General features: G+C 40.3%; 1 protein-coding gene across 1 annotated transcript in view; it reads right to left on the bottom strand.

Moving 5' to 3' along the window:
- ITGBL1 (integrin subunit beta like 1) overlaps positions 1-17,712 on the bottom strand; it is a 175,608-nt gene that overhangs the window by 87,371 nt on the left and 70,525 nt on the right. Inside the window, exons 6-7 of the mRNA XM_069970707.1 lie at positions 8,235-8,375; positions 4,029-4,175 (exon numbers count right to left, since the gene is read on the bottom strand). Coding sequence (XP_069826808.1) covers positions 4,029-4,175; positions 8,235-8,375 — 288 coding nt within the window. The remainder of the gene's footprint in view (positions 1-4,028; positions 4,176-8,234; positions 8,376-17,712) is intronic.

The following is a 17,712-nucleotide window of genomic DNA, read 5'->3' on the forward strand; positions in this document are numbered from 1 at the left end:
GAAACCATCAAAGACTCAAGACACCCTTTTATTTAGAAACAAAACGGAAAATGACAAATCTGAATACCCCAACAAGTAATATTGTAGGTGAGAGGGTCTAACTTGAAGTCTGTCTCATCTGATAGAAAACTGCATATTGCAAGGATTGTAACGCTTTAACTGTATCTGAAGGCTATTTAAATGTATTATAGAGAACAAAAACACGCATTTACTGCCAAAAACTGAACAGTTAGGCTGTATAAATGGTTTATTTGTCTATAGTCAACTGGCACTTGTTTCAAGCAATAGTTGGCAATTCACATTCTAACTACTAATGCACAAATAGTAAAGTGTTTATAATTACCCCCATTACTCTCTGGAAAAAATGCTCACTGATATATATTTTTGGATGGACTACTATCAGGCCATGCAAGGCAACCCATTGAAACATTTTCTAATGTATCCACACCTCGGATGCCCAAACCATGACATGAACATACTCTTATATGGCCACATCTGAGTATTATGTATTTGGATCATGCCACTCAACTAGTCATTTTTTTTTTTTTTTATTAAAATATTTTAAATGATTCAGTCCTAGGAACTTTAACACAACAAACTTTAAGATTTTAAGTTTTAATAGAAGAATTACCATAGTTTGCACAGCTGTTGGATGCTGTTTGCACACAGATGGATACTTCTATTCAAAATAATTAATGATCACTTATGAGTAAACATTAGGGAGTACCCCTTCTCTGTAACAATTTGTCTGCCCATGTTGATAGAGGTACAATGGACACTGTATTTCCTGTAGTTTCTGACCACACACAGTCATGTTCCATAAAAAATAGCAAAGAACATTATGGTAAAATCCACACTGTAAACATCTAGAGCCAGGCTTTCCCCTCACCTGTGGCAAATATTTGGCTTTGTGCCCCATATACATACAAATCCCAGTATGCTGAGATGCACATATGGATTTGTAGTTTATTGGTGCAGTCATTATCCTCAATAGCACTGTAGCTAGTAGCCTAATTCTCTTCCACTATGCACAGTGATTAAGGGTCAAAATAATATATACGGTACCGTTTCCTCACAGAAGCTCAGTAGCTTTGCCCCTAGTAACTGTTGAGGTATTAGCTCGGTGTTGGCTCTCTTTATAGCTTCTGTAGCATACATCATTTTTATGATTGAATAACAAACTAGATTTTATATCAATAATAGACATATAACTGGAAAAAGCACAGAAGATAAAGGGTAAACTCACCTCTTAAAAAAACAATATTTCATCCATTTTCCTAAATCTCCCACACACAATTATATCTGGCAGCATAGTACACCACATGCAGCAAAGGCTTTAGAAGGTTAAATCAGAACTCCAGTGTACTTAAAGCAATTCAGACAAGTGCAGAGAGTGTAAAATAGTTCTTAAAAGTCTAAAAATGTAATCCATTTTCAGTCTTAACAAAAGCTGACGGCATGGGGGAAAGACTGTCTCGAGTAGGCTGGTGCTCCAAAATGATAAGGTCATGATATTTTTAGAAACAAGGTTGACTACAATGAAAAGAGATAATACCCTGGAAAACTTTCTAATTGCTCAGGACCGGTAAACAGAGCATTTCAAATATATTTTTCAGTAAAACAATGTTATATCTGTTGCATTGTTTCCTATGGTTCTCAAGAGGTACTCCAGAGTTTTTTTCTGCAAATACATTGATTTAATAGAGTAACATTACTTTGTAATATAACTTTCTTAAAATAAATGTATAGTTTTGTCTCTATTACACAAATTCAATCAAAGGTATATTAAACGTTTAATATGTTGCTGCCCTTGGGGAGAACATAACAAGCAACCTACTCTTACCTTTTCCTTCTATGTCATAATCAGGTCATCGGCTGACAGATCCTGCCTCCATTTCCGAGACGGACTTATCTCAGCAGTGACAACCTGCTCAGCCAATCACTGACTGAGGCAGGACAGCTCTTCAGCCTGTTATGGGCTATTTTGACATCTGTGTGTGTAATATGTATTTCCTGCATGTTTCAAGAGAGCACCTTAACAATATGATGCATTGTATTATCTGCTTTCTTATTTTTGTAGGCAAAACATAAAATGCATGGCATGACCACAGTTAGTTCATACCTCATTTTTGCACAGACGTGACAACCAGGCATGGTAGGACATTAGCATCGATGTGCCACTGTGGTAGGTGGCCATGCTTACATTTATTTAATTTTTTTGTCTGTGTGGGGTGGGTGTGGCGGCCATGTTTGGTTTGATCTTTTCATTGTAAGTTCTATTTTCGGTTCTTTCCGACAGTGCCCTAAGGGGGTGTATACATGACATCACATGCTGTACTGCTGTACACTGCTTTTTCTTTTCCATAGTCTTTGCACAATCCTGTAAGAAATCACCTAGATATATATGTCATGTTACTTGTTGTTCTGGTCTTTATGTATGTAGATAACTCATAGCAGCAATGTCTTTGATAATGATAATATTGCACATTTGCCCACAATACCAAATAATAAAGTAGCAATCATATCAAAAGGTGTTCAAAAAATGTTCAGTATATATAGAGCCCAAGATACCACCACACTAAGCACACTGAAATGGTAAGTGTGTTCACAGAAAGAAATTTTTATTTTAAACTAATTTGTAGTCCCCCTAGGGGACTCCTATGAGTACTACCATGATTGTTTATAGGGATTTATGCACTACTTATGTACTGCATTGATCAATGTTTTCTTCACTCGATTGTTTCAGGCTGCTGCAGACAGCCTAAAACAATTGCCGAGCTGGGGACAGAAAACCGACACGTCAGAAGTTGGTATCGATGGGAGTCCAGGTGCTGAGACTCCTGCCAATCACTAGAACAAAGGGACAGATGTGTTTAGTAGCACGCGCTCTGCCCCAGCATCTCCGCTCTTACTGCTAAAGTAGCCTGTAGACGGAAATATAATAACTTCCAGGAGATGCAATTGCCAGAAGTTCCTTAGACTTCAATTACAATTCCATCCACCGCTACTTTAGCTGTGAGTGGAGATGAAGAGACAGTGCGCGCTGCTGTTCATGTCTACCACTTCATTCGAGCGATTGCCACCAAATCACTAATAAAATGCCCTGAAAAAAGCATACAGTGGTGCCTTGGATTACAAGCATAATTCGTTTGTTCGTTGTAATTCAAATCCGCTCTTAAACCAAAGCAAATTTTCCCATATGAAATCGTTGAAATGCAGAAAATTGGTTCCACAGCTCAAAAATAATGATTTTAGACTCTGAATAACATGTAAAACAAATAAAACAAACATTTATAAACAGCTGAATATGATATTATAAGTTACTGTACAGTATAGCAATCAGCACATGGAGTATAATGTATAGTAAGTGCATAATCCTGAAAAATAGACGCAGTGTGTAGATACAGGATGGAACTGCAGATCCCCATAAAGCAGTAGCGTAGTACAAGAGGCTCGAATAGAGAAGGAGGGCTGCTGTCAGAGGTCTGTGTGGTCACATGACAGCAATGGGGAGGGGGGTGTTCAGCATGGACCAATCAGGACTAACAGAGACTGCAGGGAGCATGAAGGAATGAGCAGGGCAGATGTGGGCACATACATGTAGCACTCTGTCTGGGGAGAGAGGGGTTACAGCTATGGAGAGATTACCTCCACAGTCCTGTCCCCTGATGCAAGCTCCAGCCTGAAGATGGATCTTCAATGATTTGGAAGATGAGAGAAGACTTCCTGGGTCAGAGTACAGTGCTGTAGACCCAGCTGTACAGACCATGCCCCTCTCCCACTCCCACTTCCACCCAGTGCTGGGAGCTCTTAAACCAAATCAATGCTCTTAAACCAAGTCACAATTTTTAAAAACTGTGAGCTCTTAAATCAAAATGCTCTTAAACCAAGTTACTCTGAAACCAAGGTACCACTGTATTGCATTTATAAAATATAATGCAAGTATTCATGCACAAAATAACATATAAATGGCAAATCATCTGGTATAGGTGTATTGTACAAAAGAATCTCTCATCCTGTTAAGTTACCTCTTCCAGAACATGGCAGAGAAGAGCTTCCTTGGCATCTTTTCTTGCTTTCCTCTACTGACAGGTGGCAGGACCGTGGATGTTCACACTTTCTTCCAGTCCATCCTTCTTTACAGTCACATAGTCCACAGTTACACTGCCCATGACCTGCACCATGAATCACCATTACCATCAAGCATACACTGAACAAACCATAAAGTACTGTAAGAAATGCCACATTGTATAAAAAGGGACAAAATCAAGTAGACAGATCATCCCTGCAAAGTGGGAATAATTTAAAAAGTGAGCAAAGAATCTCATACATTATATTTACAGTGTACTTGTCATTATAACTTTCAAGATTGTAGTTTAGTTATCATGCTGTAAAACAAAGTTATACTTACCTGAAATCCAGGTCCAGTCTCCTGAAGGCAGCTGAGTGTCACGGTTCAATGTGTCCAAAAAAAAAGTGATACTCTGTGCTGACCAAACTTCATGTGTTTAATCTTTTTTCAACCAGCACAAGAATAAAAACTTGCCTTCAGGAGATTGGACCTGGATACAAGTAAGTATAGCTTTGTTATATAGCATGAGAACTAAAAAACAAAAATGATGAATGTAATTGCAAACCTGCTTTATATCACATCTACTCAAATATGCAAAAGAAGGGTCCGTGGAGTCTCAGTTACGAGTCTCAAAACACGGGAACTTTATATCACATCTACTGTTGATTTAGATTTTAAAGGTTATAACAGTGACACTTTAAAGTTAGTGAAACTTAAAAAAAATTCATCTTTGCCCGTAATTTCACAGTTTATATATAGATATATTTTAAAAGTCTATAGAATTAATGCAATGAATTTGGTTAGAATCTGGTCAGAACATGACACTAAGCAAACCAGTGGTACATCTTATTGTCAGATGCATCTAATGGTCCAAAAGATATAGTAACCATTTAGCCTGTTTATGGCACTGTGGCACATACTCACCAGCTCAGAAGGGGGGGGAGACATAATAACCAGCTCCTGATACACTTACAGTCAGCATTCATATTGAAGTGCTGTACAACAATGTACAGCATGATATGGGCTGTATGAAACCAACAATGACTGCATTGCAACACAGAAGCAAGGTTGACAGTTGTTTTGTTTGCACACATCAGATCAGCACTATAACTGTATAGTAAATGGGCCACATACTCTTCATTTTCCTGAAGTATTGTACACAGATGCTAGATTGACTTTTTCAGATACTTTCAATTTTATATACAACAAATATTTTTTAATATAAAATATGATAGCATACTTGCAATATGGGGTTTTAAAAAGTTACAAAATATTGCATGCAAAACTCTTGCATCCAGGGCTGTACACTGTTGGCTAGGCTATGATACGGGAATTGTATACAGCTCTACACAGGCAGAATGGAAAAATAAATTAATCATGTACATAAAGCCTTTACTCAATATTAATGACACATTACCAGACTAGGATTATTAAAATATTCAAGGAATTACATAACATGGTATTTCCTGTTCACAAGATTAAATTACTTCTAAAAATGATCTTATATACCTATTAAAGGGTGCTGTAAATGACATTGCTTTGATACTGGGCTCCTATAATTGCTTTTTAACGGCTCTACTGATGTGATGCAAAAGCACGGGTTCTGGTACAGATGCCCAATGACATTAATAGTAGATCACAAACAAATTGCCAGGTACCTTTGCAATCCATTTTGTTTGCCCCCCAGCACGTTACTTCCCCTGCTTAGAGTGCCATATTTTTCTGCGTATAAGACTACTTTTTAACCCAAGAAAATCTTCTCAAAAGTCAGGGGTGGTCTTATAGGGTGGGTGCTGAAAAACTTCAGAATTCGACTGGAGAATTTGCTGTCGACGCATATACGGTGGGGGGAGCTAAAAAACGGCAGCATCCCCGCTATATGCAGCAACCATATGAAGGGCAGAGGAAGCTGCAGGCGTGTACAGTAAAGTGGAGCTGTGCCCAGAAAAATACACCTCTTTAAGCCATCTGGGCCGCCCTTGTACAGGTATTACTGTACCTCCTTCTCAGATCTCGCTGCTGACTGATGTTTTTTATTAATTTTTATTTGGTGTGCATTGGAAGAGTCTTATACAGCGAGTATTACCCAAACTATATATTTTAACTGGAAAAGTGGGGGGTCGTCTTATATGCCCAGTCGTCTTATATGCCGGAAAATATGGTAGTTTGATACCCTTTCCATAATGTGTCTAAAATGTACCGTCACTTTTTTTCTTTCAGTGGTTCATCTCTTATGATGTGCATATAATAAACCCTGCTATGTACTGTATAATCCTTCTTTATAGTTTGCTTTATATGTGCCTTGTGCAAAACAGGAGTCCGTGGAGCCTCGGTTGCGAGTATCAAAACACGGGATAGCCAGATATCTCTAGCCTGTTGCCACGGGGTGCCTCCATGATAGGGAGAGCACCACACCACCCTGATAAATAGCCCCTTAAGTCCCACTCGGTTGCGAGTATTGGAACATAAATAGGGAAACACCAGGGTGGCCCCTTTTTGTCAATGTCTAACTCAAGGTGCGAGTATTGCGATCATGACAAGGGCTTGCCAAGGCAGGCTTCCATCCACAGACAGCCGTTTTGGGTTTTTTGCCCCTCGTCAGTGTGGAGTAGGATTCTGGCTAGTTGGGGCAATAGCAAATTGACCAACAAAACACAGTTATCACTGAACTCATGGAGAACAGTGAAAAAAATTCCAATGAAGTACTCAATCAAGAGTCTCCACTGATGCCCCCAAAAATTTTAATATGCAAAACAGGAGTCCGTGGAGCCTCGGTTACGAGTCTCAAAACACAGGATAGCCAGATATCTCTAGCCTGTTGCCACGGGGTGCCTCCATGATAGGGAGAGCACCACACCACCCTGATAAATAGCCCCTTAAGTCCCACCCTGGTGTTTCCCTATTTATGTTCCAATACTCGCAACCGAGTGGGACTTAAGGGGCTATTTATCAGGGTGGTGTGGTGCTCTCCTTTTTCATGGAGGCACCCCGTGGCAACAGGCTAGAGATATCTGGCTATCCCGTGTTTTGAGACTCGCAACTGAGGCTCCACGGACTCCTGTTTTGCATATTTAAATTTTTGGGGGCATCAGTGGAGACTCTTGATTGAGTACTTCATTGGAATTTTTTTCACTGTTCTCCTTGAGTTCAGTGATAACTGTGTTTTGTTGGTCGATTTGCTATTGCCCCAACTAGCCAGAATCCTACTCCACACTGATGAGGGGCAAAAACCCCGAAACGGCTGTCTGTGGATGGAAGCCTGCCTTGGCAAGCCCTTGTCATGATCGCAATACTCGCACCTTGAGTTAGACATTGACAAAAAGGGGCCACCCTGGTGTTTCCCTATTTATGTTCCAATACTCGCAACCGAGTGGGACTTAAGGGGCTATTTATCAGGGTGGTGTGGTGCTCTCCCTATCATGGAGGCACCCCGTGGCAACAGGCTAGAGATATCTGGCTATCCCGTGTTTTGATACTCGCAACCGAGGCTCCACGGACTCCTGTTTTGCATATCAAAATTTTTGGGGGCATCAGTGGAGACTCTTGATTGAGTACTTCATTGAAATTTTTTTCACTGTTCTCCATGAGTTCAGTGATAACTGTGTTTTGTTGGTCGATTTATATGTGCCTTGCAGTGAGTGAGCTGAATATTACAACGGCTGTGCTTTCCAAGAAGCTGCACAGCTGAAAGGGGGCCAACTGAGCAGGCAGTAGGCTCCTCTTCCTTTATGGGCCCCTGTGCAGCTGCACTGGCTGTACATGCCGTTTAACCACAGCTGAAGTGTGCTCTATAAGTGCACTTTTAATTATCCCAAAGTCACCTTGGTGTGCATCGTGAATCTTGGTATAGAAGTATTAAGGGCAAATAAGATCACTATAAGGCACTTACAGTTGTTTTTTCTCTTTCAAGAAAATAAAAAAAGAAGAAAAAACAATTCCTGCTCTGTTATCACTGGCTTCCTGACATGCATTTTTATTCATATTGGTCTATTCCAATTTATTAGTATATAAACCACAAAATCTATGAGTGTAAGGTGAAAAATAAGACATGCTCAATTGCTCAAATTTCATTTCTACATTTCTTTTTTTCTGGATCAGACTACATTTCCTTGCATGTTACCAGTAGTAATCATAGTTTTGATTATTAGAGAATGTGCCTTGCCTGAGCAGAAGTCATCAGAATACCGGTCATAGACTGCCTTACAGTTCCTTTCGTCACATTCACAGGTGTCACCATGAATGTCTCCCCAGTCACCAGTTGGGTCTACATCATGACATGTGCATTCACCACAAATACATGTTCCTAAAAGAAAAAAAAAGAAAAAAGAAACTTAAAGTTTAGTAGTCATATGTGGTATATAAAATATTTCAACTATGCATGAACTCATTGAGGGGAACATTGGTTAAATTAATGTATGTCCGTTGCAAATTGGATCAAGGTACCAAAACATTTTGTTTACTATTTTCTGATTGTAAATTTTTAGTACATTATTATGGGGACAGCCATGACGCTAAGCTATTTTTAATTGAATTTAAAGAGAAGCTTTCCATTAACGCCATCGGCGTACAGTAGGCAACAATATCTGTCCTAGTGATATGAACAGGAAACACTACTAAGCATGCTCTGTGACCTATGCAAAGCTCATTCCACTATGCAGATCTATTCATCTGCATAGATAGATAGATTAGAGAGAGAGGGGGGGGGAGCTGAAACAACTGTTTCATTTTCCCTATACTATACTGCTCAGGAATGCTGTCACTGTTTTAGTGTTTCTCCGCTCCTTGGACAGGTGCTCACTGATTGGTGTGATGTCTGGTGGGCAGGATTAGAGATAGGGTGTTACAGCTTCCTTGCAACAGAAGAGGCAGATCATGTGAATTTGGTGGGAGGGGGAGGACAGAGGATTGGAAACTAGTAAAACAGAAGGACCAGGAAGTGAGGATCTTCTGCTGTTTCAGGGTATGAGTCAGGATGTGCTGCAGACAAACAGCCCAATTAATCTAATGGAAAACTATTACAAACAAGCTTAAAGTATGGGTAGGAATTCTACAGGTTTAAATTTTCTTAAGTGGACTACTCTTTTGAAGACACATTCCCTTTAACAGTAAAAATTTTTGTACATTGTGGTTAAGAACAAAACTCCTGTGAAAAAGGAATTTTTATTTTTGCAGAGATAAGATAGATAGGCATGAAGCAGCATAACTAGGCACTTTGATCATTGGAAGAGATGAAAGAAAACTGCTCTATATGGTATATGTTTTTTAAATTCTCTTCATCATTTTCAAACTGCCAAACCTTTTGATACCATATACTTTCTTTAAAAAGTACATACTATATCACAACAGATGTCACACTGCAACTTTCGCAATGAAATCTGTTGCAATACTCATTACCATTAAAGCCCATTCTCACAGCAGATTTTTATTGTAGTGCAAAAATATAGTGCCATACCGGTGTAAAAGTTAAGGTAATGTGCTGCTGCTTTAAAAAAAAAAAAACATTAAGAAACCATTCTTACCTACCTACCCTCTCTCCTGATGCTGTCCGGCTAAAATAACACAAGAACACAAAATACAGGCAGCAGCGCCTTGATACCACTAAATATATTGCATATAAGGGGTGAAACACAGTCTGTACTCACCTTGCAGTCACATTGGCTTTGTGAATAACACCCTGATTACCGGGGTACAACAGGTTGCTTCAGAGGAATCCGCTGGAGCATCCAAGTGGTACAAAGGGCTGCTGAAGCTGACTGGGATAGAGTAAATGGTATGCTCCCTGAAAGGGGCCTGTGAATATGTAAAATCAACAGAAATAAAAAATGTGACCAATCAACTATTAGTCAGCGCTACCCATAAAGAGCAAAAGTGGCACTTACATGACATGCTTCAGAAATATAACCCCCTTCATCAGAAAAAAGTGCACTTTTTCTGATAAAGGGGGTTACACTACCGAAACATGTCATGTAGGTGCCACTTTTACTGCAATAAATGTTATTATAGTGGTTTGGTCACATTTTTTATTTCTGTTGATGCTCTACAGTGGAGTCTCTGGGTCATAGCCCCCTGAGCCAATCATTGCCTCCAGGGGCACAGCACAAGGCCGAACTGGCCATCACTGAGCAGGGGACCCAGAGACAGTGCAAGAGGGGATTGGGGAGTGCAGACAGGTAGGAATAGCTGCTTTATTTTTTTTTTTTTTTGTTTTAACATCAGCACTATATCTTAGGTTTTTAAAACTCTATAGCACTCCATTCTCGCAGTGGAATAGAAATCCACAGCAAGAATGGAGTGCCATAGACTTTAATGGTAATCAGCACTGCATTTCACTGCAAGAAAATTGCAGCATAAAATCCACTGCAATATGGTATGCAAGAACATACCCTTAATAGTTAAAACTCCATTAAGTAATTTATAAGAGACCAAACAATAACATACAGTACATTTAAAAAAAAAAACATTCTAAAAATAAATCGCTTCTACAATTAGCTTACTACGATTTTTCTGTGTCCTACCCAATTTCCTTATTGTTAGTAATGGATTTTGTAGGTTCAATTTTGTAGATCAAATTAAGTATTGAAAACAAAATCCTCTCAAAACCAATAAAAGTTTAAAGATACCCTTTTAATGCAGTATGCATTAGAGTACATGATGTACCCCGATATATACTGCACTAAATAAATAAGCTCAAATTGATCTGGTGAGTGTCAGTTTTCCTTCTAAACATACTGCTGGACTGGTTCACGTCGTGCACCACCAACCCATGGAGTGCAGTCTTCCTACCTTCTAAAGGTGCCCATTCACCTTAACCCTTAGAGGACTAAGCCAATTTCAATTTTTGCGTTTTTGTTTTTTCCTCCTTGTGCTTAAAAGGCCATAGCACTTGTATATTTTTACCTAGAAACCCACATGAGCCCTTATTTTTTGCGCCACTAATTGTACTTTGCAATGACAGGCTGAATTTTTTCATAAAGTACACTGCGAAACCAGAAAAAAATTCAAAGTGTGGTGAAATTGAAAAAAAAAAAACATTTCTTTTATTTGGGGTTTTTCGTTTTTTACGCAATTCGCCCTGGGGTAAAACTGACTTGTTATATATGTTCCTCAAGTCGTTACAATTACGACGATATGTAACATGTATAACTTTCATTGTATCTGATGGCCTGTAAAAAATTCAAACCATTGTTAACAAATATATGTTCCTAAAAATCGCTCCATTCCCAGGCTTATAGCGCTTTTATCCTTTGGTCTATGGGGCTGTGTCAGGGTCAATTTTTGCACCAATTTGTGTTCTTTCTATCGGTACTTTGATTGCGCATATGTGACTTTTTAATCGCTTTTTATTACAATTTTTCTGGATTTGATGCAACCAAAAATGCACAATTTTGCACTTTGGGATTTTTTTGCACTTACGCCATTTACCATGCGAGATCGTGAATGTGATAAAATAATAGTTCGGGCGATTACGCACGCAGCGATAGCAAACATGTTTATTTATTTGTTTATTTTTATTTATAACATGGGAAAAGGGGGGTGATTCTGACTTTTATTAGGGGAGGGGTCTTTTTATTAATAATAACACTTTTATTTTTACTTTTACACTTAAACTATAAGCCCCCCTGGGGGACTTCTAGTATAAGTACACTGATCTCTCATTGAGATCTATGCTGCATAGATATGCAGCACAGATCGATGAGATAGGCACATCGATTGCTTCCGGCTGCAATCGAGTGCCGAGCCAGGATCAGGGAAGTGCTGCAGTAAGTAATCGGATGCAGCTGTCAACTTTGACAGCTGCATCCGATTACTTTATTAGCGGGCACGGCGATTGGACCGTGCCCACTAATAGCCGAGGTTTCGCGCTACAAGCGGCACCCGGGACCGCGCCGATTCAGAGCACGGCCAAGATAGCTTTATATTTGTTGCAGTGAAATGATAGAATCAGGAATTTGATCAAGGAACGGGAAATGATGAAATAACTACGCCGTTCCATCATTTCCCTGAAGAAAGTCCGAGATTTGATCAAATTCCTAACCCTTTTCAGGGAAATGATGGAATGAATTCTATAATTTCCCCTGAGGCATATCATTTGCTTACTCTAATGCCTCTCTGCTCCCTGTGCCGCTCATTTCTCCTGCAACATGCCTTCTGCTCCCCCAGTCTGTCTGCTCTGCTCCCCGTCTGCCCCGCCTTCATATGCCTGCCGGGAGGTGTGTCGCTCTGCTCCCCATCCGCCCCGTAACATACCTCCTGCTCCCCCAGCCTGTCCGCTCTGCTCCCTATCTGCCCTTTTGCCATATGCCTTCCGGGAGGTGTGCCGCTCTGCTCCCTGTCTGCCTACGGTCTCGTCCGCCCTGCCGCCATATGCCTGCCAGGAGGTGTGCTGCTGTGCTTCCCGTCCGCCTCCGGTCCCATCCGGTCCCGCCACCATATGTCTGCCGGGTGGTGTGCCGCTCTGTCCGCCTCCATCGCTATATGCCTGCCAGGAGGTCCTGTCCGCCCCACTACCATATGCCTGCCGGGAGGTGTGCCACTTTGCTCCCCATCTGCCTCAGCCTCCAAACATAGAGTCAAGCAGCTACTGACTCGTTAATTCCATCATTTTCCTGAAAGAGGTCAGGGATTTGATCACATTCCTGACTTTCTTCAGGGAAATGATGGAACAGAGTGGTTATTTCATCATTTCCCGGGATTTAATCAAATCCCTGGATTCTATCATTTCACTGCAACATATCCACCAGCCAGACCACTACTTATAGCGCAGTAGTCAATAACCTAGATAACAAGCTGTCAACAATGGGAGGGAAAAAGAAGCATATCAGGAGAAGGAGACAAGTTTGCTAAATTAATGCATGTGCAAAAATATTTATCTTGACGAGCCCTACAACTTTAACTATATTAGTTGAAATGGGAAATCACCTTTAGGGTTCTTTTACATGGGCCAATTATCATTAATGAGCATTACTAGGAATGCTTATTTAGCCAACAATCAGCCTGTGTAAAACAATGTATTTAGGCAACTCTTGAGTGGTCCTTGAGTGGCCCAACTAGAGCCCTGACTTTAACCAGATGGAACATGGAACAGATGGAAGATTGGCATAGAAGAATGGGAGAAAATCCCTAAACCTTGTGGCATCATACCAAAGACGACTGGAGGCTGTAGTTGCTGCCAAAGGTGCTTCAACTAAGTAATGAGTAAAGGCTCTAAATATGTATGTCAATTCAATACTTTTTTTTTTTTGTTTAATAAATTAGCAAAGATTTCTAACATTCTATTTTTATTCTTGCACAAGGCCACAACATAAAATGTGATAAAGTAAAAGGGTCTGAAGGCTTCCCAAATGGATTGTATGTAGATTTCTGTTGTATGCATGTCAGGACTGGTCTAAGTACAAAACTTGTTACAGGTTTGCAAACAGTTGTCTTTTAAGAGGTTATTTGTGTGTTATAAACTCAAACTGATACCGTATATTTCATTTTTGGTTGTGCATGAGTCTTCTTCACTTACAGTCCTCAGATGGTGACAGAGCACTTGAACGACCCTGTTATCCAGATTATTAATTATTTCAGTAGAGAACAGCTGTGGAAGGAGGCTGAAGCATGATCCATGATTGATATTAGCTGTCTACTTTAGACTTTTATTATGGTTGATTAGATGAAATACTTGATTTGTTAGTGGTTTGTTTATGAACTAATATGGCTGATAATATATTAAAGGAACAGATTTCTTTTTTATGTTTTGCTTATATAGTGGACCAACGCTAGGACTAATAGCAAAAAGGTCTTTATTAGGGTGCTTTAAACTATGTACAGTGTAAATTTTCCCAGATAGGGAATCGGTAAACCGACAAAGGCAGGTAAGTCTGCCTATTTCGCCCTGCCTCAACTCTAAGGAGCCGCTGGGATAGGGCGTCCCCCTTGCCCAGCGGAGGCTGATCCCTGCACTAAAGGTGGAGCTGTCTCCACCTGTCCAGGTCTAGTGTAGGTGTGACGTCAGAAAATTCTCTACAGGGTCAGTGATAAGTCTGTTTTTTCTCTACTGGGTCAGTGATGAATCCGTTAGTGTGCACTGTATGGTCATAAATAGCTGTCAATGAGTCGATATAAGCTCCATGTCCAGAATGTCATCCGACGCGTTTCCCCCAACAGAGATAAGGATCTTCTGGGTTCATCAGGGATGATCATGGATCAGAAAGGCCCTGTCGTGGGTAACACAGCCATAGGTGGAGCGTAATCTAATAAAAGAAGTGCAGTAACGTGAACTAAGTGGATGGCTAACTTGTACATATGAATTGCTAAATAGGTGATATGAGTGTACCACTACCGTACCTCATTTACAGAGCATAAGAAGTCACTTTGGATATTGTAAATAATATAGACGTATAGGTATATTTCGTCTCCTATGTAGTGACCAGGTCACTTGTGATGATTGTGCAATGGAGCGGTTAAGAAATGGTTAGCACTTGTAGGTCGAGGTATATTAACCCAGTATTGCATGATAAACTTAGAGATGTGAATATAACCATAGAAATTACAGGTTATAGTAGGCAAAATTTAAAGTGGCAAGAGGCAGGATATCTACTTAATGGTAGATGCAGGGGCAGAGGAAGGGTGGGGGACGTATCTGGCCGGGAAAGAGCTTGCGTGGGCCACCTATCTCATGCACACACTTATGTATATATACAGCACACAGTTTACTACCCCCAAGGGGGCCCCTGGGTCACAGGTATACTGCTAATCTCCCCCTCTTTCTCTACAAGGGGACCAATAGGGAGACCAACCAACCCCGGGACCTCTACCGGACATTAATATCCTGCTATCTATGTCTATGTATCCTGCTGTTCCCCAACACACCTGGACGATACAGGTACATCCGGAGTAGTGACACTACTGGGTTTTATGCACCTGAAGTGATCTTAGCCTTAACAAGTTCTGCACAATGTTGTATTCATTCGTGTTTTACAGACCACCTACAATTCTACTAACAATATTCATGCAATACTGGGTTAACCCCTTGCCTCCGCAGCCTGTTTTGGCCTTAATGACCAGGGCTTATTTTTCAAATTTGACCTGTCTCTCTTTATGTAGTTATAACTCTGCGATGCTTTTAACTATCGCGATTATTCTGAGATTGTTTTTTTGTGACATATTCCTCTTTATGTTTGTGGTATACTTTGGTTGAAACACTCAGTAGTTTTTGAAAAATTTGAAAAATGTATGTTTCTTTATCTTCAAAACTCTTTTTTCCTAAGAAAAATAGTCATGCCCCATGAACTAATTATTACTGCAACATCTACAAAATGTCTGCTTTATGGTGACGTCATTTGGTGAACGTCGTTTTACTTGTTAGGATGTTAGAGGGCATCGAAATTTTGCAGCTTTTTTTCAAATTTTCAGGAAAATTACAAATTCTGATTTCATTAGGGACCAGTTCAGTTCTGTCGTGGATTTGTGGGGCCTGTATGTTAGTTATCCCCATAAATCTCTCCACTATAAAAACTGCACTCCTCAACGTATTCAAAGTAACATTTCACAAGTTCATTAACCCTTTAGGTGTTTTGCAGAAATTTAAGCAAGTTGGAGGGGAAATTTAACATTTTCATTTTTTGGGCAGATATTCCATTTTGATCCATTTTTTTGCTCTTACACATCAAATGCTAACTGAGAAATGGAACTCACTATTTATTCCCCTCATTCCAGTGTTTCTAGAAACCCCCCATATGTGGCCACAGTGCGTCACCTGACTCAACCACAGGCCGAAGACATGACAGAGACCTGGGGGATTTTGGGGTCTTTTCTTTGCCATTATATCATGTCACAGAGGCTTTGGGGTGCCAAAATATTTGTGTGAGACAAGTTGACGTTTCCATCGGTACCATTCCGGGGGACATGTGATACCCTCATCATTTTTTAATTAATTTTGTTCTGAGGTGGTACAAATAAAAAACACAATTTTGCAGTAGTTTTTCGTTATTTTTTTGTACGGCATTTACTATAAGTTGCATATGACATGTTATCTTTATTCGTCAGGTTGGTACGGTTACAGTGATATCCATTTTATATAGCTCTTGTTATAGTTTATGGCATTTATACTATAAATATTATTTGTGTCTTGCATATTGTAAGAACTGTAATATTTAAATTTTTTCACCAATGGAGTTATAAGAGGGCTTTTCTTTTGCGGCGTAAGCTAACGCTTTTAGTGGTACACCTTTTGGGTACATGTGACTTTTTGATAGGTTTATCCTTTATTTTTTATGGGGCGGGATTAACAAAAAATTGTCATTTTTGTTAGTTTTTTATTTATTTTTTAATGGCGTTAATCTGGTGGAATAATTAATGTAACTGGTTAATAGACGGGGTCATTACGGATGCGTCGATACCAAGTATGTGTATCTTATTTATAGGGGATCATTTATAAAGGGGGGATGGGGAATGTGTATATTTATTTAATTTATATATATTTTTTTATTTTAATTATTTATTATGTATTTGATTTATTTATTGTAATTCATTATTTCTTTAAGTATGTATGTATGTATGTGTTTAGTGTTTTTTTTACTTTCACTTTTTCACATCTATAATGCATTACAGCACATGATCTGTGCTGTAATGCATTATTGAATGATCTGTCAGTATTACACTGACAGATCATTCAAATGATTAGGTGCCTGCCAAAGTGCAGGGGCCTGATCATTAGAAATCATAGCAACCCAGACGCACTGGGAAGCGTCTAGGTTGCTATGGATACCCTCCCGGAGCCGCGCGATTGCTTGCGCTGCTCTGGGTGGGTGAGAATGCAGAGGGAGCCGGGGGAGCACAGGGAGGGGGCGGCCGCAGGGGGGGGGAGCACGGGGAGGGGACGGCTGCATGGGGGAAACATCGACCGCGGCGTCTATGGGGTTAACTGCTCCAGGGGAGCGCGGCTCCTCTCTGGGCAGTGGCAGCAAGAGGAGGCTGTGTGATACAGCCTTCTCCTGCTGCCCGATCGCATCTAAGAACAGAGGGGGGAGGCAGAGAAGCCATGACGTCCAGGGACGTCATGATGCGTTCTGCCACTGCTTTTCATGATGTCCCTGGACGTCATATTGGGGGAAGGGGTTAATATACCTCGACCTACAAGTGCTAACCATTTCTTGACAGCTCCATTGCACAATCATCACAAGTGACCTGGTCACTACATAGGAGACGAAATATACCTACACATCTATATTATTTACAATATCCAAAGTGACTTCTTATGCTCTGTAAATGAGGTACGGTAGTGGTACACTCATATCACCTATTTAACAATTCATATGTACAAGTTAGCCATCCACTTAGTTCACGTTACTGCACTTCTTTTATTAGATTAAGCTCCACCTATGGCTGTGTTACCCACGACAGGGCCTTTCTGATCCATGATCATCCCTGATGAACCCAGAAGATCCTTATCTCTGTTGGGGGAAACGCGTCGGATGACATTCTGGACATGGAGCTTATTTTGACTCATTGACAGCTATTTATGACCATACAGTGCACACTAACGGATTCACCACTGACCCAGTAGAGAAATAACAGACTTATCACTGACCCTGTAGAGAATTTTCTGACGTCTCACCTACACTAGACCTGGACAGGTGGAGACAGCTCCACCTTTA

This window comes from Dendropsophus ebraccatus, chromosome 5 (assembly GCF_027789765.1).
Source record: "Dendropsophus ebraccatus isolate aDenEbr1 chromosome 5, aDenEbr1.pat, whole genome shotgun sequence".
Taxonomy (NCBI): domain Eukaryota; kingdom Metazoa; phylum Chordata; class Amphibia; order Anura; family Hylidae; genus Dendropsophus; species Dendropsophus ebraccatus.